The 22,562-nt window shown below is 40.1% G+C and overlaps 1 protein-coding gene across 1 annotated transcript in view; it reads left to right on the top strand.

Moving 5' to 3' along the window:
- opn4xa (opsin 4xa) overlaps positions 1-22,562 on the top strand; it is a 38,069-nt gene that overhangs the window by 12,620 nt on the left and 2,887 nt on the right. Inside the window, exons 2-8 of the mRNA XM_020053195.2 lie at positions 7,692-7,839; positions 16,703-16,836; positions 16,935-17,138; positions 18,548-18,719; positions 19,658-19,819; positions 21,208-21,315; positions 21,576-21,750. Coding sequence (XP_019908754.1) covers positions 7,694-7,839; positions 16,703-16,836; positions 16,935-17,138; positions 18,548-18,719; positions 19,658-19,819; positions 21,208-21,315; positions 21,576-21,750 — 1,101 coding nt within the window. The 5' untranslated portion in view covers positions 7,692-7,693. The remainder of the gene's footprint in view (positions 1-7,691; positions 7,840-16,702; positions 16,837-16,934; positions 17,139-18,547; positions 18,720-19,657; positions 19,820-21,207; positions 21,316-21,575; positions 21,751-22,562) is intronic.

Here is a 22,562-nt window from a genome sequence, read left to right as displayed (position 1 = left end):
ACCTCCATGCTTCACGGTTGGGATGGTGTTCTTGGGGTTGTACTCATCCTTCTTCTTCCTCCAAACACGGCTAGTGGAGTTTAGACCAAAAAGCTCTATTTTTGTCTCATCAGACCACATGACCTTCTCCCATTCCTCCTCTGGATCATGCAGATGGTCATTGGCCAACTTCAGACGGGCCTGAACATGCGCTGGCTTGAGCAGGGTGACCTTGCGTGCGCTGTAGGATTTTAATCCATGACGGCGTAATGTGTAACTAATGGTTTTCTTTGAGACTGTGGTCCCAGCTCTCTTCAGGTCATTGACCAGGTCCTGCCATGTAGTTCTGGGCTGATCCCTCACCTTCCTCTTGATCATTGATGCCCCCCGAGGTGAGATCTTGCATGGAGCCCCAGACTGAGGGAGATTGAACGTCATCTTGAACTTCTTCCATTTTCTAATAATTGCGCCAACACTTGTTGCCTTCTCACTAAGCTGCTTGCCTATTGTCCTGTAGCCCATCCCAGCCTTGTGCAGGTCTACAGTTGTATCCCTGATGTCCTTACACAGCTCTCTGTTCTTCGCCATTGTGGAGAGGTTGGAGTCTGTTTGATTGAGTGTGTGGACATGTGTCTTTTAAACAGGTAATGAGTTCAAACAGGTGCAGTTAATACAGGCAATGAGTGGAGAAAAGAAAAACGAACAGGTCTTTGAGAACCAGAATTCTTACTGGTTGGTAGGTGATCAAATACTTATGTCATGCAATAAAATGCAGATTCATTTTTAAAAAATCATACAATGTGATTTTCTGGATTTTTGTTTTAGATTCCGTCTCTCACAGTTGAAGTGTACCTATGATAAAAATTACAGACCTCTACACGGTTTGTAAGTAGGAAAACCTGCAAAATCGTCAGTGTATCAAATATTTGTCCTCCCCACTGTATGCCTACCTACCTACATACCTACATAGCTACCTACATACTTACCTACATACCTACCTACCTACATGCCTACCTACATACTTACCTACATACCTACATATCTACATACCTACATACCTACATACCTACCTACCTACCTACCTACATACCTACATATCTACATACCTACCTACCTACCTACCTACCTACATACCTACCCTCAGTTGGTCTAAAATAAGGAGACTTACACACATCACAACATGTAGAAGTAACAATGCTTCTTCTCAGAAACTCCGTCTTGCAGCCTCTTCTCAGAATATGGTCTTATTCCTAGAAATCACACCCAAAATCCTGTGTGACCCCCCCCCTCTCACACACACACACAAACACACACACATACACCAAATGTCACAATCACACAAATTTGTTTTATCCCATTTGTAACCTTGACAGAGAAATTTATGTTCCATATTTCTCAATCCTAAATGTAACCCTAACCTTAATCTAACAGACAAGCATTAAGAACAACTACAACAGCCTAAGTCAGTCAGTGCATTTCTTAGACCTGTCCTCTATAGTGGTCTAGTGTTCCCAACCCTTTTCAGTTCCTGTACCACCGACAGAATTTAGCTCTGCTTGGAGTACCCCTGAACTACCCCCTAGTAAGGCTATGGTGTAATGAGTGTTTTCAAGTACTCCCTGTGCAGAGGACAAGTACCCCCAGGGGTCCTAGTACCCCGGGTTGGGAACCACTAATGTAGGTGATGTGTGTGTGTGTGTGTGTGTGTGCTTGTGTTCGTGCACGCCCGTGTATGTATGTATGTGTGTATGTGTGTGCGTGTGTGTGTGGGGGGGCTGTAGCTGTCCTTTCACACCTAGCTCCAGAGCAGTGGGTGACAGACCAATCAGCAGGCCTGTTACCCACGGCAGATACATCAGGGAGGAACATCCACCTCAGGCTGTTACCACTGCATACAATATGTTACTATCAGAGATGAGAGTCATTTCCTTCATTAATTAACCTTGAACTCCAACATCAGTGGGGAGAACAAGTATTTGATACACTGCCTATTTTGCAGGTTTTCCCACTTACAAAGCATGTTGAAGTCTGTAATTTGTATCATATGTGCTCTTCAACTGTGAGTGACGGAATCTAAAAAATCCAGAAAATCACATTGTATGATTTTTAAGTAATTCATTTGCATTTTATTGCTATTTCATTTCCCTTATAGCCCCACCTCCATATGACCTTCCTTCGCATTTGGGCTTCTCCTGTCCATAAAGCTCCTCCCCCATAAAACAGCCCTCCACATAGAGCTCCACCTCCCCATATAGCCCCTCCCCTGCATTACTCTCCTTCAAAGGGTTCATCTACCATATGGGCCCTCCCTATTGAAGTCTTCCCCTGTTCTCAAAGTGATTTCAGGACCATAGAGGAGACACTTGGGCCAATAACGGTAATTTTGTAAATGCAAGATATCTTACCCAAACTCAGTCTATAGAACTCTATCAATTTCATCATTGATTAATTCATTTCATCAATAAGAAAGACATGTTTGTGTGTGAGATTCTCCTTCCATGATACATCAGTCTGAGTTAAGTCCAGGAACTGCTGACAACTTTGTTTCAGCAGTGATACATCTCTGCCAGTACATCCGCTGATCTCTGCTGATCAAAACCGTGGACTGGCTGTTTGACCTGAAATAAACCAATCCACAGAGCACAAATTTAACTAAAACCTCAGCTGAGCTGTGGATGATAACATAAATCTAATATACAGTGGGTATAGAAAATAATCACCCCCCTTTAAAATAATCACATTTTGTTGCTTTACAGCCTGAAATGAAAACGGACAAAAACTATTTTTGTTTTATTCAGCTGTATTTTCAACTTATAACATTCAAATGAAAGATATAATACCAACTTATCAGGCAAAAAAAGTACAAATTAAAAAACAGAATCACTGAGTTGGAAAAAGAATCACCCCCCTCCTAAAAATGACTTGTAAACCCAACCAGATGTAGTTAATCACCTTCTCAATAGCACACAAAGCCAATTGACTTTCAACTGTAATCAGCTGTGGTCATTTGGATTAGCTCAGCATGAAGCAAGCTTTTCCTGAAGCATTTCAGTCCTTGGTAGTGCAACTGAAGAAAACAATCAACTAGGCAAGGCATTGTCAAAAGATCTCCGGGATAAAGTTGTGGACAGGCACAAGTCAGGAGATGGATAAAAAAAAATGTAAAAGGCTTTATCAGTGCCTATAAGCACATTATTAAGAAGTGAAAGGTATTTGGTACAACACAGACCTTCCCTGGGTCAGGACGTCGCTCCAAACTGGATAAAAGAGCCAGGAAGAAACTGGTCAGAGAGGCTACCAAGAGGCCTACAACAACTCTGAAGCAGTTGCAGGAATTCATGACAAAGAGTGGTCATTGTGTGCATGTGACAACAATATCACAAATTCTCCACAAATGTGGCTTGTATGGGAGGGTTGCAAGAAAAAAGCCACTCCTCAAGAAAGGCCACATGCAGTCACGACTGAGCTTTGCCAAAACGCACCTTGAAGATTCTAAGGCCACGTGGAAAAAGGTGTTATGGTCAGATGAGACTAAAATTGAATTATTTGGCCTCAAAATGGATGGGGCAAAATACTGTCAAATACTTGAGAATAATCTGCTGCTCTCTATTGTCAATGGGAAGAAGATTTGCCTTCCAACATGACAATGACCCAAAGCAAACAACAAAACTGACCACACAGAGGTAAAGGGGGTGATTATTTTCTATACCCACTGTATATATTTTTTAATACAGATACATTCAGTACTTGTTGTAGTCCAATATATATTGGACTAAATCCCTCGAGAAATGCATTTATTAAAGCTATTATTGCTCTCATTCTCTTCATACACAATATCATATTTCCTGCCAGAATTCTGCACGGAGGGAACTTGCTATTTCAGTGGCTCAAGAAGTGGTGGAGACTGCATCTTTACAGCATGTAGAGTGTTCTGATTGAGCTTAGTGATTTGATGTTTGAGCAAAGCGGTCTGAATTGGGTCTCGGAGCGTAGGGGATTGGAGGGCATCTGTCTGCTCACTTGGGCATAAAATGATGAAAGTGAGGAGGCTTTTATCTGGTCCTCTCCCAAGACTCTCACTCCCTTACACATGGCCTCTCACTTAACAGCCCCAATGCTTGTTTAAAAGGTCTGATTCTTCCTGTATCCCAATGCAGGCTTCCTTGGACAGCAGGGCTGGGTCACACTCTGCTCCCACCTCCCAGGTACATTAGGCCCAGGAGCTTTGTGTGCACTCACATCTGATTAAGGCATGCAGGGTTTGAGAAGACAACAGGGTTTGAGAAGACGTGAGAGTGATGGGATGGAAGCTGTTGGAGGCAGGGAGATTTGGGAGGGATGGAAGGTGGGTGAAGGCAGGGAGAATGGAGGAGAGATGGATGCTGGGTGAAGGCAGGGAGAATGGAGGAGAGATGGATGCTGGGTGAAGGCAAGCGGGATTGGGGGGGGATGGAAGGTGGTGGAGGAAGAGAGATTGGGGAGGGATGAAAGTTGAGTGGATGAAGGGGTATTGGGGAGGGATGAAAGTTGAGTGGATGAAGGGGTATTGGGGAGGGATGAAAGTTGAGTAGATGAAGGGGTATTGGGGAGGGATGAAAGTTGAGTGGATGAAGGGGTATTGGGGAGGGATGAAAGTTGAGTGGATGAAGGGGTATTGGGGAGGGATGAAAGTTGAGTGGATGAAGGGGTATTGGGGAGGGATGAAAGTTGAGTGGATGAAGGGGTATTGGGGAGGGATGAAAGTTGAGTGGATGAAGGGGTATTTGGAGGGATGAAAGTTGAATGGATGAAGGGGTATTGGGGAGGGATGAAAGTTGAGTGGATGAAGGGGTATTGGGGAGGGATGAAAGTTGAATGGATGAAGGGGTATTGGGTAGGGATGAAAACACAGGGAACACCAAGTATATGCAGATGACTTAATTCTGATTTAGCATTTTATCTTTGCTAATATTGATAGATTATGTTATTTAAAAATGGCTCTTGCTTGGATATTTTGACAGTATTCCAAATGGATTTCAAATTGTTTAACTTTAAATTATTATGCGTTGAAGTCTATGGTGGCTCTATAAAACTTTTTGATTCAACATAACACAGGGCTTCCCTTCTAAAAATAATACTAAATAAGTCTTTAATGACTTAAATTATATTATTAATATTATACTCCCAGGATCCCAGAACTCACATGATAGGACTTTAATATTTCATTGTACTAGATTTTTCTTGGAAAACATGTGACTGATTGGACTTGTTTACAAATATCTGACCTGATGAAATTGCCCAAAGCAATCAAATATGTTTAGTGCATTTAAAATAGAAAAAAGTGGTTTCATTTAGAAAAAATGACCAAGTATTTACTGAGAATCATAATGAAACATGAATTAGGCTACTTGATTGTAGGATACGATTTCAAGGAATTTATACATTTCTCGAATGCCATTTGACAGCAAATTATTATTTGCAAAATTACATTTTGGGTCCCCCAAGTGTTGCAACTCTCTTAAGGCTCTACAATGTGGTGCAGTTATTTTACCAGTTAATTTAATTGTTGTGCCATACTAACCATCACCAGGTGTCCCACAAAGGCCAGTGCAAATAAGCTCAGCATCGTATGGGTTGGGAAGAGATAAGGTCAGTGAGGCTGGTTGGGGATGAGCAAGCTAATTGTGGTGGTGAGCAGAAATGTGCTTTCTCCTTGAAGCGGCTGGCTAACTTCCTGGTTGAGCACACAGTGTGAAATTATTTCAGAGGACGTAATAATCTTAAACTGGGAGTTGCTGTGATGAGACAAAGATGGTCTGATATTTGATATCACAACATACTGTAGATTTTCATGGATTGTACATCAAAGAGAGCGACTTCAAGGTTATAAGCTTTCTTCAATTTCCGTTCATTTCATTTTGAGAGTATCTTAACATTGGAATATGTTCTTAAAAAAATACTCACTGTTGGGATTTGCCTTTACACTGTGTTTTTTTGACTGGCTTGCAAAATATTTTGGTCTTTATTCTGCATTTAGACTAACTTGCTAAAGGTTTTGGCCTTTACTCTCTATTTTACACATGCTTTCTGAGTATTTTGGCCTTTAGTCTCTGTTCTACACACATTTCTACGTTTTTCATCTTTAGCTGGTGTTTTGGCTGGCTTGCTAAATGTTTTATTCTGAGGAATTTGGAGAAAGAAAGCGTCAATGTTTGTGTGTCTCTGACTTCAACCTGTGCAGAATCAAGTGCTGAATCAAGTCCTGAATCACATGCTGAATCAAGAACACTGTATGGGTGCAGGCCATGGTCAGACCTCAGCTCGTTGGGTTCACTGTTGTAACAGACGGGTTTCATAATATATTCTTTTTATTGTATGTCTTTGCGCCAATGTGGGCGGATATACTGTAGAAATAGCACCAGTTCATACAGACTGTAGAAATAGCACCAGTTCATACAGACTGTAGAAATAGCACCAGTTCATACAGACTGTAGACATAGCACCAGTTCATACAGACTGTAGAAATAGCACCAGTTCATACGGACTGTAGAAATAGCACCAGTTCATACGGACTGTAGAAATAGCACCAGTTCATACAGACTGTAGAAATAGCACCAGTTCATACAGACTGTAGAAATAGCACCAGTTCATACAGACTGTAGAAATAGCACCAGTTCATACAGACTGTAGAAATAGCACCAGTTCACACGGACTGTAGAAATAGCACCAGTTCACACGAACTGTAGAAATAGCACCAGTTCATACAGACTGTAGACATAGCACCAGTTCACACGGACTGTAGAAATAGCACCAGTTCATACAGACTGTAGACATAGCACCAGTTCACACGGACTGTAGAAATAGCACTAGTTCATACAGACTGTAGACATAGCACCAGTTCACACGAACTGTGGACATAGCATCATTTTCCATTTGGTATGAGTTGGAAACCTGTCAGCGTTCACTGTTGACCTGTTGAACTAAAACAAATGCTGTGGCACAGTTACCTGGAAACAGATGTTTTCACACTCCTTATGTGTGCTGTACTCGTGTCAGTGCTTGGATTGACCATGTCACATGACTCAAATATTAACCTTTTTTTTATTGACCTAGTGTTAAATGTTCTTCTTTTTATGTCAAATGTTGCAAACATTCCAAGTAAAGCTTGAAATCCAGGTCACATGGTCAGGCATCAAACAAGGCTCTATTCCACAGGCCTGATTAATTTTGAATGTGTATAAATTATTGTTTTTGTGTGTATGTATTATTCTGCAGCCTTGGAACTTATGGTGTGATATTTCTACTGAACAGAGATTTAAAAAAATCCTAATCAGCCTGTCTAAAAAGAGGAAGGTACATTGAGAAAAAGGAGTAAATGTTTCATGGATTATGAACTGAAGAAAATAAATAATGGCCTGAATTTTGGGAAGGCAAATGCGTTCAAGGTGTTTATGAATTGTAGCCACAGATATTTGAATGGCTGCTCTTGGTGTCTTTGCATTATTGTACCTCTGAGGGTGTCATGGGTGAGTTCTCAGGGGGGAGAGAAAGCGCAGAGAGAAAGAGAGAAAACGATAAATATAAAGAGGGAGGAGGGAGAGAGCAAGACAGAGAGAGAGAGAGAAAGAGAGAAGGGGTCATGTGAAAGAGAGAGAGTGGAAAATGCTTTAGTGAACGTGTTGTTATGGTCCATTAGGATCACTGAGTCTGATCTGCTTCTGTCTTGGTCCCAGTCATGTCAGGCATGGACAACATGGAGCAAAGCTTATTTCGGAAGGTGGATGTGCCGGACCATGCTCACTACATCGTGGCCTGTTTTGTCCTGGTCATTGGAGCTGTTGGGGTAGGCGGGAACGCCCTGGTGATGTACGCCTTCTTCAGGTAAGCCATGGTTAAGTTCTCGAAGGAGAGAAGATAATGGTTTGGAAGACAGATGACAAGTGTTTCTGCCTCCCCACCCCCACCTAAACCAGTTAATTTTATTTACCAAAGTTATTTCTTTGTGTTTATTTATGTACAGGCTATTTATTGCAGGCTGTGTAAACATATCTGGCTGTGTGAACATCTTTGGATAATTGAAGATTAGTGGGGAATTTGAAAACAGATTTTTAGCTCTGATCTGCACTGATATGTCATGATGTTTGTGGTGTTTTTTTTTTATTCTGTCCTTCTAAAATTTCTAAGAAATGTTCTTCAGTAACCGTTGTCCTTCTTTCTAAAAAAAGTTGTCACGTTCTGTCTTATTATTCACCAGCCAATTTGCAGCTGGATAACGTGTGTTGTTTTCTCATGTTTGATTTAACAATAAGGGTTGGTGTTACGCTCTTGAGTGTTATGTGCTCTGACATGGTACTGTTCTAAGACTTATTTTCGATGGTGCTGGGAGCAACAGAACAAAGCTCACTAATGATAGGTGGCAGACAGAAGGTGAGCATTGTTCAGCTGGCTAGCTTGTCACTTCAATGACACAGCACAGATGCACGTATGGATAACATGTCAAGCAATGTGACTTAGTTTACAAACATCTAAAATGAAAGGAGTGTTAAGTAACTCAACTGTTGAGTCCTCAAGGGTCTTTGGTTCTTACCCTTAGGCTTGAATCAGGAAGTGTTTTACAGTGCCCTGGTTTTTAGTGCGGACTTGGTACCAGGGAGAGGAAACATTCCTCTAGATACTGCAACTCTTCATAAAGAAGGAAATGAATTGTCTGGATATATTACACACCTGGTCAAAGTAGCTACAGGGAAGAATTATGTGTGATAATAGTGCAATTATGGTCATTTGTGGTGCTTAGCATTCGATAACAGCAGACCTATTACAGAGCTGATGTAGTAGTCAGGTATACTGTTTAACACACTACTCTGACAAATCTAGTTTGACCAAAAGCCAAGCGCATTCAATGAAGGAAATGTGCATTCGATACAAAGGCTGAGACCCTTCCTCCTCCAGGGCATAACCTTGATACTACAATGAAATGATTTGTATCTTATCTAGGATTCAAACCTAGGGGTTTTCTACCTAGAGGCTACTATCTGTCAGAGTAGCCGGCTGTACCTGTTAGTAGAGCCATCGGAAAGAGATAGCCAGGCCCTCTGGGTGTTCTGCTGACATGCTTTTATGCGTTAAGAAGATCCTTCACTAAGGCTGTGACACACCACTCCCCTGTCACCATTCAATCTCTGCTGAAGTCACACTGCCATTACCATTACCATTAAACCATGTTACTATGCTATAGAAATACAACACACAGAAACTGTGTTATTACTACACTATAGAAATACAACACACAGAAACTGTGTTATTACTACACTATAGAAACTGTGTGTGGTGCGTGCGCGTGCGTGTGCAACTGTTTGGCATTTTACATCAAAGGGAAAACCAAGTAAGGTGCCGTCTTCTTAATCCTCACTGACAGAGATTTGTCCGGTGGGCAGGACGAACTGCACACATTAAGGATGACTATCATCATTGGCTTCTTTGCGTGGACAGTGTGTGAAAAAAATTATAATGCGTGGTATTTAAAGTCCCTTTCAAGAAACCCAAGGACACCGTAAAGCAACAGAAGACAAAGAGAAACAACAAGAAAATAACAGAAAATCTAACTATGAAGCTTAGTTAGAGCCCACTAAGGACCGAGCAATTAGAGGAAAGCCAGTCTGGACGAGCCAGCTGAATGCCCGATCCCCCGTGGTAGAGTGGGATTTCTGGGTGATCAGTCCAGAGTCAGATGAGGGGAGACTATGGGAGGGGGTGTCAATATGGCAGAGGTTGGACAGACAAAAGGGGGCAAGGCTGTGGAGGGCCTTGTAAGTGAGGAAAGGAAATGAAGAAGTGCGAAACTTGGAAATGTAGAACATGAGAAGGAAGTTGGCGCAGTATATGGGGTTTATGTAGGGGTATGGAGTTCCCAGTAAATGTGGTGCAGTGTAGGGGTTTATGTAGGGGTATGGAGTTCCCAGTAAATGTTGTGCAGTGTAGGGGTTTATGTAGGGGTATGGAGTTCCCAGTAAATGTGGTGCAGTGTAGGGGTTTATGTATGGGTACGGAGTTCCCAGTAAATGTGGTACAGTGTAGGGGTTTATGTAGGGGTACGGAGTTCCCAGTAAATGTGGTGCAGTGTAGGGGTTTATGTAGGGGTATGGAGTTCCCAGTAAATGTGGTGCAGTGTAGGGGTTTATGTAGGGGTACGGAGTTCCCAGTAAATGTGGTGCAGTGTAGGGGTTTATGTAGGGGTATGGAGTTCCCAGTAAATGTGGTGCAGTGTAGGGGTTTATGTAGGGGTCTGAAGTTCCCAGTAAATGTGGTGCAGTGTAGAGGTTTATGTAGGGGTATGGAGTTCCCAGTAAAGGTGGTGCAGTGTAGGGTTTTATGTGGGGGTATAGAGTTCCCAGTAAAGGTGGTGCAGTGTAGGGTTTTATGTGGGGGTATAGAGTTCCCAGTAAATGTGGTCCAGTGTAGGGGTTTATGTAGGGGTACGGAGTTCCCAATAAAGGTGGTCCAGTGTAGGGGTTTATGTAGGGGTACGAAGTTCCCAGTAAATGTGGTGCAGTGTAGGGGTTTATGTAGGGGTACGGAGTTCCCAATAAAGGTGGTCCAGTGTAGGGGTTTATGTAGGGGTACGAAGTTCCCAGTAAAGGTGGTCCAGTGTAGGGGTTTATGTAGGGGTACGGAGTTCCCAGTAAAGGTGGTCCAGTGTAGGGGTTTATGTAGGGGTACGGAGTTCCCAGTAAAGGTGGTCCAGTGTAGGGGTTAGGTGTTCCCAGAGTTTTGCATGTGTGAGAACCCAGGCAGTGGAGATCTGGACATTGGAAACTCAGTATGGTGTACTAAATGTTTATTTTCAGCTTATTCCTTTAAATTACTTCTGTGTTCTGGAAAGCTTTAATTTAATGAATTTTGAGTTTTTAAATGAGACTTTTTTTACTATGGTTGTTATTGGTGTTCATCAAGGTGGAAGAACAGGTAAAAGCTAGCACTATTTTACCTATAGTGGAAAAATAGTACCGGTTGAGTCAAGAGAGAGATACATTCAGGTATTTATTGGAATTGCAGTATATTTGTCTTCATGAATGTTTCATACATGACCTAATCATTAGATGGTTGTTCTCTCACATATATACAAGATAGGCATGTCTACCTAGAACAATGCATTCATTCTGTGACCCACAGATCACTCTACCCCCGAAGCCAAATGGTCAATCACACATTCCTGAGGTTGACAGAGCATGACTTTCTGAGAGAGACTCTAAGCACAGATGTTCTCTTGTTCCTTAACTTATCTAGATGAGCTTAATTGTAATAAAACATACAGTACTTTCATACAATAATAATTCAATCAGAATACTATACACTCAAGACAAATTATGGTTTGCAAAAGCATCAATTATTAGAAAATGTCTATGTCCACTTAATGTACTATACATTGTGTATGGAAATGTATAGAAATTGTGTATGTATTCATTTCCTTTGTTCCTTATCTGATAGATGTGGATTTAAAAATTGTTTAAAGAGAAAAAGCATATTAGGAAGTGATATTAAACAGAAGTGATTCATGACCGTAGCAATATAGGCTGTTTTCATAGACATACACACTAAATAACTGAACACTGAACAGTAAGTCCCTCGTCTCCTCATCGTCCCTCCCTTCCTCTTTTCTCTCCTTATTTGTTTTCATTATCACCATCTCTCCTGGTCCTCTCTTGTTTCTCTCAGTAATGTTCCTTCATGTTCAGTGAAGGACCTCAGAGAGATACCTGGAGACTATTGAAATGATTTGATCACATCTCTTCCTTGATTTGTGCATATCAAACAAGATTTGTTTTCTACATGCACAGCTTCCTCCTACTGAAATATTACTGACTGCATTAAAATGTTTCACTAAACCAACATGTCACTCTCCTATCTAAACCTGATTTCTATTATTTAGCTAGAACAATCAGGCCATGTTGACACACAAGCTCTGGATATAAAACATTTCTTCAGAAATACTTTGAGCCTCTATTTTTGTTTCGGGTATGTCTGATTGGCTCTCATGCTGTGAGCCTGTCTAGTTTCCTAGAAATCGAAAGGTACGGTAATTCTAGGCAGGGGATGAGCTCCTGCTAGGAGCGATAATGGTGAGGGTATGGACAGCGAGTGAGGTGAGACCAGATACCGGGGGTTTGGTCTGGTGGGGGTCTGGGTAGGAGGCTACAGCAGCTGTCAACAAGGGATGGTTGATTATTGAACATGTCTTATGATGAACTGTGTTTGTCCTGGGATCAATTAGCAACTGTAATGCTGGTAACAGTCATGCATTTAATGTTAGTTTTCACACATACTGTAGACTGCATGTCCTGAATGGTTGGCCGGGTTGCGGTCGGAGCATAGCGGTTTTAGGGAGGCAGCTAGCAAAGTGTTGTGTTTCAGTCATTGCACTTTTTGACTAACATGAAAGGACAGCATTGCATCAATGTCTTTAGACCTAATTTAAATTTTTTAACAAATATTGGTAACACTTTACAATAAGGGTACATTAATTGACATTAGTTAATGATATAGTACATTTTAACAAACATTAATTATAGGTCTTAATAAACGTATAGAATTGTATGAATGTATGCTTATTATGTTTAGATTACAACAGAACATCCCTTTATCAGTACACAGGAAGTCATGTTCAGTCAAAGCAAAGGTAATCAGCCAATGGGCTTAAAGTACTGTGTTGTGTATTCTGGAATATGATGTCTATAAAGCAGAGGACGACCGGAGGTTTCTTTGAAATCAAGTTTGTAAGATCAAGTTTGTAAGATTGAGTCTATAACATCATCAACAGTAGAATATCAAATGCTGCAATAAATAATTGAATTACGCTCTCCCTTGACGACCGGTTATACAATCATTATTTCACCACTAGACAAACAGCTGATTTTTACCACATATATTAGTTTTTGTTAATATTAACTAAAGCAGTTATACATGTACGTATTAATGTTAGTAAATGTATTAGCTAAGCAGTAATAGATTAATTAACAGCATTTGTGTTCCTTATTGTAAAGTGTGATCTGTATGTAAAGTGTGATTACTAAATATGTTATATGTTAACAAAAGTTAATTATCCATTAATTATTATTCATATAGTTTACACTTTACAATAAGGCTCACACTTGCATTTAATTAATGGTTTAAGTCTTGCAAATGAATAGCCCACAAGCGTTAGTAATACATGTATTGCTGTTGCTTTCAAATATATCATGGTCATGCATACAGTATATTTGGTGGAAATTTTCTCTAGGGCTGCAACCAATAAATATTTTGATAATTGATTAATATGTTGATTACTAATTCGAACAAAATACATCAATTCCAGAATTAAATAAAAGTGTTTTATTTAAAATAAATGAAAGTGTTCATTGTTTTTCTTATCCTTTTACAATGCCTTCAATAAAACAACTGTAGACAGTAGTAGTAAAGCAAATAAAAAGGTGCAAAAATTAAATGGTTATCTTAATACAATTTTCAAGCATTCCATGACGCTGGCTGAGAGTCTTTTGACTGATTCTGTAAATGTTAATGGAAATTGTAATGCATTTAAATGCCACAACTTTTCTGTTGTGGAGAAATACAGAACTCACCAAATTTGACAATAATGGGTTAATGAATTGGTTAGCTAACCCGAGCTACTCAACCATACTTAAACTCAACGTGCTCAAGTAGATCACCGGTTTGTTGGTGAAAAACGACGTTAACATTAACTCAGCCTTGCATTCAAGATGAAGTATTTCTCAATTAAAAACGTAACTCCGTGAATACAAATTATAATGAATGACGAATTTGCATTATATTAACTCGCCATGCTATTCTTAAAGGTGAAGTGGTCCCATATATTACTTATGATGTTTTTGGTCATACGCGACTTCCCTCCGGTGTAGCCCAATGTAGCCTGTGCCATCTTTCAAAATGTTTATTTATTTATTGCTCCGTCTCATTTAGACCCAACTGATCGATAAGGACTATTTCTATTATTGATTTTAATCAATTAGTTGTTACAGCCCTAATTTCTTCAGTTTTTAGTAATTTTACCATGTGTGCACACAAGCATTTATAAGGAATAGAAGTAAATCAAAGATGACTACATTCCAGTTTGTCTGTTCTGCACCTGTTCTCTAGATGCAGATGTGACGCTGGAAGAAGAATAAGTAAGTTAAATGCGCCGAGTCCAAAAAAAGCTAGGTTAAGTAATACATCTATGTATAAAGCTCCGGAGAATAAAGTTCCTTTCCAAAAAAGTCAAAAAGGAATGTTTTCTGTGAGGAACAGAAGGGTTAAAATTAAGAGACCACTGCAACTTGAACGCTTCTGTTCCTCACTCAGAACTTTCCTTTTCAACCTTTTTGGAAAGGAAAGAACAAGGTGCAGTGGTCTCTTAATTTTTCCAGAAGCTGTAGTTGTTTATGTTAACAGAACAATCCCTTGTAGTAAATGTTAATACCTTTTAACTATTACATAACAACTAATACTTACCTGTATAACTACTTTATTAAAACCTATAATTAATGTGTGTTAATATTTACTACAACATTAACTAATGTCAATTAATGTACCCTTATTGTAAAGTGTTAACCAAATATCAAAGAGACAAGTATGTTGAGCATCACAATGGTCACTCACCCATGCTCTACCTAGGTCACCCATGTTCTACCTAGGAAGTCCAGCACACAGTGCCAGCTCTATCCTTTCTGGGGCCCTGACCAATATCTGAAGCTACCATATTGGTCGGAGGCTACCTAGCAGTTGTTGGCCCCCTAGCGGTCGGGTCCTAAGCAGCCGTTTATATCACTTACACCTAGAACTGGCCCTGCCAGCACATAGCTTTGACTTACAGTAGCTTCATTAGTCTATTGTACTACAAACAATGTGAAGGCTGCTTAGAATCCAAGCTTTCATGTCTGATTTTCTTAGCTTACCTGTGAAATGTTAGCATAAGCTTGAAAACTACGTTTTGCCAAAAATCTGATTTTTTATTGGTGTGCTGATACTGTCTTGTTCAAAGTTAGATGTGTACTGTGGATATAAAAAGTATACACACCCCTGTTAAAATGCCAGGTTCTTTTCACCTTTAATGTGACCTATAACGTGAATAATTCAATTGGAAAACAAACTGAAATCTTTGAGAAAAAAATTAAATAAATCACAATAAACTGGTTGCGTAGGTGTGCACACCCTTAAACTAATACTTTGTTGAAGCACCTTTTGATTTTATTACAGCACTCAGTCTTTTTGGGTACAAGTTTATTAGCATGGCACTTCCTGACGTGGCAATAATTGTCCACTCTTCTATGCAAAAGCATTCCAAATCTGTCAGATTGTGAGGACATTTCCTGTGCACAGCCCTCTTCAGATCACCCCACAGATGTTCAATTGGATTCAGTTCTGGGCTGGACCATTCCAAAACATTTATCTTCTTCTGGTGAAGCCATGCTTTTGTGGATTTGGATGTGTGCTTTGGTTCATTGTCATGCTGAAAGGTGAACTTCATCTTCAGCTTTCTAAACGATGCCTGAAGGTTTTGTGCCAAAAGTGCCTGGTATTTGGAACTGTTCATAATTCCCTCCACCCTGACTAAGGTCCCGGTTCCAGCTGAAGAAAAACCGCCCCAAAGCATGATGCTGCCACCACCATGCTTCACTGTGGGTATGGTGTTCTTAAGGTGATGTGCAGTGCTGTTTTTGCACCAAACATACCTTTTGGAATTATGGCCAAACCTTGGTTTCATAAGACCATAACACATTTTCACATGTGCTTTTGGGGGACTTGATGTTTGTTTTTGCAAACTTCAGCCGGGCTTGGATATTTTTCCATAGCCCATTCATATGAAGAATACAGGAGAGTGTTGTCTCATGTAGCACACAGCCAGTACTTGCCAGAAATTCCTGCAGTTCCTTTGATGTTGCTGTAGGCCTCTTGGAAGTCTCCCTAACCAGTTTTCTTCTCGTCTTTTCATACATATGTGAGGGACGTCCCATTCTTGGTAATGTCTCTGTTGTGCCATATTTTCTCCACTTGATGATGACTGTCTTCACTGTGTTCCATGGTATATCTAATGCTTTGGAAATTATTTTATACCCTTCTCCTGACTGATATCTTTCAACAATGAGATCCCTCTGATGCTTTGGAAGCTCTCTGCGGACCATGGCTTTTGCTCTGAGATGCAACTAAGAAAATGTCAGGGAAATCCTACAGCTGAACTTTATTCGTGATTAAACAGAGTCACTTTAAATGATGGCAGGTGTGTAATGACTTCTATTTAACAAGGGTTTGAATGTGATTGGTCAATTCTGAACACAGCCACATCCCCAGTTATAAGAGGGTGTGCACACTTATGCAACCCAGTTATTGTAAGTTTTTTATTTTTCATTTTTCCCCCTTGATGATTTCTCGTTTTTTTTCAATTTAATTGTTCACATTATAGGTCACATTAAAAATGGAAAAAGTTCTGACAGGATTTATCTTTACATCACAAAAACATGGCATTTTAACAGGGGTGTGTAGACTTTTTATATCCACTGTATATGTCTTTTTTATTTGCATTAAAGAAAATAATAGATTTGTATGTAAATATTGTATACAGCTTACAAAAATAAACATAGATAAAGCTTAGTTTAAATGTTTAAATATATAGTAAGCTAATAATATTTTGTATTTATTTTGAGAACACAAACACTATACTATAATGTAGCTCCAAGCAGTATGTTATTTGTTTCAGTAATAAGAAACTTCAGACTCCTCCCAACTATTTCATCATGAATCTGGCGGTGAGTGACTTCCTCATGGCCATCACCCAGTCCCCCATCTTCTTTGTCAACTGTCTCTACAAGGAGTGGATATTTGGAGAAACAGGTACTTTGACATTCATCCTGTGAGTTCGGACCACTTGTTTTTATCCTGAGATTACTTGGACTGTTATCTCTCTATTTTCTGAAATGGTTTCTGTTCAGGCTGTAAAATGTACGCCTTCTGTGGGGCATTATTTGGGATCACCTCCATGATCAACCTGCTGGCTATCTCTATTGACCGCTACGTGGTGATCACCAAGCCCCTGCAGGTCCTCCATTGGACGTCTAAACGCCGCACCACTGGGATCATCGTCATCGTCTGGCTCTACTCGCTGGCCTGGAGCCTGGCCCCCCTCTTGGGTTGGAGTGAGTGCTCCCACCGACACAGTCCTTTTGGGGGCCAGTTTTCTGACTGTTGCTGCTCCAAACTCTGTGTGAAATTGTCATGTTTTATTATTATAACATCACAAGGTAGTTGGCAAGAGCCCAAGAAAAGATTGTATCACTTAAACACTCTAAACACACTATCCTGCCGTTATTGTATCGCTTAAACACTCTTAACACACTATCCTGCCGTTATTGTATCACTTAAACACTCTTAACACACTATCCTGCCGTTATTGTATCACTGAAACACTCTTAACACACTATCCTGCCGTTATTGTATCACTTAAACACTCTTAACACACTATCCTGCCGTTATTGTATCACTGAAACACTCTTAACACACTATCCTGCCGTTATTGTATCACTTAAACACTCTTAACACACTATCCTGCCGTTATTGTATCACTTAAACACTCTTAACACACTATCCTGCCGTTATTGTATCACTTAAACACTCTTAACACACTATCCTGCCGTTATTGTATCACTTAAACACTCTTAACACACTATCCTGCCGTTATTGTATCACTGAAACACTCTTAACACACTATCCTGCCGTTATTGTATCACTTAAACACTCTTAACACACTATCCTGCCGTTATTGTATCACTTAAACACTCTTAACACACTATCCTGCCGTTATTCCTCCTTTGTGAAGTGCGAGGGTAGCCAGTGCGATAAAATGAGTGGCAAGAAAGAAAGGAGAACCAAACAACGACAAATGACAGTTACAATTATAGTATGTTCTTTATATATTGACAAAGGTAGCAGCACCTCACGGTCAGTGACATAGACAGAACAAAAATCTTTGAGGTGCAGGCGAAACAGTGATATACATATAGACGACATCATTAGTGATGGGGAGGAGGTGTGTCCATGGAGTGAAATGCTGCCATCAGTCTCTGGGCGGCGGTTAGTACGCTGGTGAGGTGGAGCGCTGGAGTGAGAGAGTGCGCAGCTCCACGTGGGGCAGCCGTTACATCTTCTGTGCAGGATTATTGATTAGGGTATATTTCTGAATGTCACTTTTGAGTCTTCAATAAAACTAAATGAAATCAATTGACAAAAGTGTAAAACATTATCCTAAATAAAAAACATAGTTTTAGTTAAAATCATTGGTTTGTGAGAATCTCTGCATGAACATTTGGTTGACTGGAAACACACTGGAATTAATATGGACACCAATATTAAGAATAAATACTATATACGGTAGAAAATGTAAATGAAAAAGTATTAAAGTATAAATTGCCATGTTTAGATTGCCACAGATGTTCAAGTAATTACCATCATTACAGAATATTTTCTGTGAAAAAATTAGTACTGATACAATGAATGTGTGAGTCTTACAAAAGGGTTCCTTATCCCCTACCACTCTCTGCATCTCCAGGTTCCTATATCCCTGAGGGCCTGATGACATCCTGTACATGGGATTATGTGACATCCACACCAGCAAATAGGAGCTACACTCTGATGCTCTGCGTCTTTGTTTTCTTCATCCCGCTGGGTATCATCTCATACTGCTATCTCTGCATGTTCCTCGCCATACGCACTGCCAGTAGGTAAGCTAGTACATCCACACATAAACATATAGGGCTTCCATTAGCCGGCTATTGGCAGAAAAAAATAACGAATGGCATTAAAAGGCATGTTCAACTCTGATTTAGCGCTTTTTCTTCTAGGCAGGTTTGATTTATTCACATTATTATACAAATTGTTTAGTTAACTGGCTAGTCTAATTTTACCCAGTTTACATAAAATATACATTTGTCTAAAGAAACACATGTAAGTAGATAGCTTACATTTCTTATCCACGTTGTTGCAATTGCATTTAGCGAGTTCTATGTTGATTCATTTTTTGTTTCGCTGAGTCTAAAAATTGCATCAGATCACCTGCATGCTCATTCATGTGATTAGGAAAGAGAAACTCAGCTGTCAATCAAAATCTGGGGGGGAGAGGGGGAGGAGAGGGGAGAATTGGGGTCACTGTTTGAAATATTTTCATTATGTTACTTATTCCAGCTTTAAGTTTCCTAAACTTATAAACTGTTCCCATAAAGGCAAAACTGGCAAAGTCTGCCTCAATTATTCCTACGTACTTTGTACAACATGCTCACTTTAGTTTTTTCAAACACCCAGTATTTATTACTTTTCAAAACTATTCCAACATTTAGCAGTGAAGACGCAATGAGAAATGTTTTACACTCCACTAAAACCTATTATGTTATAAGGATATTGTTTGCTTTAAAATGTATTGTATGGACAACTTGGCTAACATTTTAAACTGATTCCATATAACAGCATTTCCATAGTTCATAGTTCATCATGCTGTAGGCTGTGTCTAGTAAATTTTTCAAATGTCCGGGAAAATAAAATGTTCACATTGTCAGTCACATTGTTCAGCCCTGTCACATACATATAGTGTACGTTATACATTTTCCCCATACACACGCCCACATGTCTAGTTTCTACCACCTAAACCAATCTCCAATGCCCACAGAGATATGGAGAAGCTGGGCAGTCAGGTGAGGAAGTCCACCCTGATCCAACAGCAGTCCATCAAGACAGAGTGGAAGCTGGCCAAGATTGCCTTTGTGGTCATCATTGTGTATGTGATGTCCTGGTCTCCCTACGCCTGTGTCACCCTGATCGCCTGGGCTGGGTAATTATAGACTTACAGATGGGTTTGAATAATGTTCCCATTTTCATAAACTCTCAGGCTGACGATTAATCAGTTTGGCCCGTTTTTTTATTATTTTGATTAAGATGACATGGACAGACGGAACGGATCCCAGATTAGTACTCTGGACTTGTTGTGTTTAAATTTAGCCGGAACGTAATCAGGATATTATTATAAATGTAATTTAGGAGTTTGTGGGAATTTGGATAAGAAATGTATAAAACAATAAAAATCTGTTATATATTATTTTGAAATTCCTCAAAATGTGTTTTGCATTTAAGGCTGTTATTGCTTTGGGGTGGCCAGCACAAGAACAGGGCTTGATGAAGTTATAGTTTGTAGGTTGGAGTTAGTGAGACGCTGTCAGAGACAGCATGAAGTGTTCAGTATGTGCATTTTTTCAGGGGAATGTCCTGTTAAGGCCTGGAGAACCCTTTAGCATTGGATGTGATGGTGTGCAGTCTGCTGAAGAGGAGAAATAATCAAGCATATGATTTCTTCTGCTCACTCCACAACACCTTCAGGTCATTGCAGATTGCACAGGAGCCGGCTAGGCAGGCAGTGGAAATAGACACCTGCTAACTGACCAGGGCACAGACAGGCAGGATCTGACACATGACTGACTATCCACTGACAAACTGGTGATGCTATACCAGCCCTGTCCTGCAGCCATTTACAGTTCCTGCTTCTTTCTGGGCCTTTTTTTTCTTTGCCCTTTCGGCCCTGAAAAACTCCTTGATGTTTGAGGTCATTGTCCAGCATCAAAACCAAGCGCTTTCCAATTAGTTTGGAGCCATTTGGTTGTATTGGAGAAGACAATGTTTCAAAGTGCTGGAATGTAATACTACACTTAATATTCACACTACTGCTGCCGTCAGCAGTTACATCATCAATGAAAACAAGTGAGCCAGTTCCAATGGCAGCCATATCTCCCAAAACATACACCGTACCTCAAAGAAAACATGGTGGGGGCAGTTTCTTTTTTTCTCCACCCTTTCCTCTTGCCATCTCCCTGGAACCTGTTAATCTCTGTACCTTCTCTCCACAGTACCTTTTTCCCAAACTATACTATTTAGGCCAGCCTGTTTTTGAGGCTATCTGGTGTTTTTTCACCTTGCAGTTAATATTCTGTAATACCTTCTCAAGTGTGTCATTTGTTTTACTTGATTTTGGTGGGCATTCTTTGTTTATCCACTGTAGTGGTCTTTCCTGGTCTACCAGGTTGCCATTGCAGAGCTCACCAGTGCTTGATCCTTTTCGACTTTTTTGGAAAGGAAAGAAAAATGTGCTTTTGGGGTTCACTGTGTTTACAAAACCTAACTTCTTCAGATTACTTCATCTTCATGTATTCATCTTATTTCTCCTTTCAGCTATGGAAGTTCCCTCAGCCCCTACTCCAAGGCAGTCCCTGCTGTCATAGCCAAAGCCTCAGCCATTTATAACCCATTCATCTATGCCATCATCCACTCCAAATACAGGTGGGTATGTCCTCTAAAAGTCTCTCTTTGTAGGAAATAGAACACCTTGTTGTGTTCTGTCCTAGTCTAAGGATAGTTTTGGGGGAGTGGCCGTAGGATACTTTGGTGTGATTGGGCTTGAGTGTCCAGGTGAGACTCCGGTACTGACTAGTTATAACTGGTGTCAGTAGAAACAGTAGGATTTTTTTTGGGACTTTACCAACAATGCATCCCTCTTTCCCCTTTTCCTTCCCCATTCCCTTTGTTAATCAACCATGCAGAGACACTCTGGCAGTGAATGTTCCCTGTCTGCACTGTCTGGGCCAGCCCCCAAGGAAGGACTGTATCTCTGTGTCCAACAGTGAGTCCTCCATCAGGGACTCCATGCTGAGCAGACAGTCGTCCATTTCCAAAACTAAGTTCTACAGAGTTTCCTCCATGTCCACCAGAGACACAGTGAGTTGTTGTGGAAGGTGCGGGTTGAGGGCCAGATGCTGCATGATTTAACAAAACTGAACACAAACAGTGTTTGAAAAGACCAAAATAATATTTTACCATATTTTTCCTCCATGAACTTTTATCGAATATGGGGAAATATTAACAAAAAGATAAATCGATTGGTACCAGCATAGTGACATACATAATGTCCTGTGTCATTTTTTGGGTCATTTTGATCTGTGATGTTCCCTTGCATGGAGAGGTTTTTGTCATATCGGTGGTTAATAACACATTCTGAGAACTAGTGGGAGGCTTAAGCCAATTAAGAGGGAGGAATAGAAATCAAATATAAAGTTTTATTCAAAAGCATGGTTTTGTTTTTGTAAGTTTTTTTTTTAAAGATACATTGTTTGCTTTATGATTAGAGACACTGGGGAAAGTTGTTTGTCACAGGATATGTTAAATGTTGAATAAACATTAAAATATTGCCAACTTGGCTTGAACTACTAAAAGTTTAAAACAGGATAATCAAATGGCATTTCAAATGTCTTGTCAATTCAGTTTATAACTTAAAGCAATGTCTACGGAAAGTAGTTGCACCAGCAAAACCGAAGTGAAAAAACTGAAGTACAAAGAATAACAGTAGTGTTTTTGCTAATGACACTAATTATCCTATAATTTAGCCCATTTTAAGGAATGAGAACAGTTCCACCAACTTTAGCTGTTTTAAAAGTCCTAATAGGTTTAACAGATGTGTGGAAAGTGTAAGTAGTTCAGAGGAATTACTCTCTGGGACTTGCATTTCGACCCATTATTGTTCAATGAAGCGA

Source organism: Esox lucius, chromosome 14 (assembly GCF_011004845.1).
Source record: "Esox lucius isolate fEsoLuc1 chromosome 14, fEsoLuc1.pri, whole genome shotgun sequence".
NCBI lineage: Eukaryota > Metazoa > Chordata > Actinopteri > Esociformes > Esocidae > Esox > Esox lucius.
The sequence above is the reverse complement of the archived record's forward strand: the minus strand, read 5'-3'. Positions and strand labels throughout refer to the sequence as shown.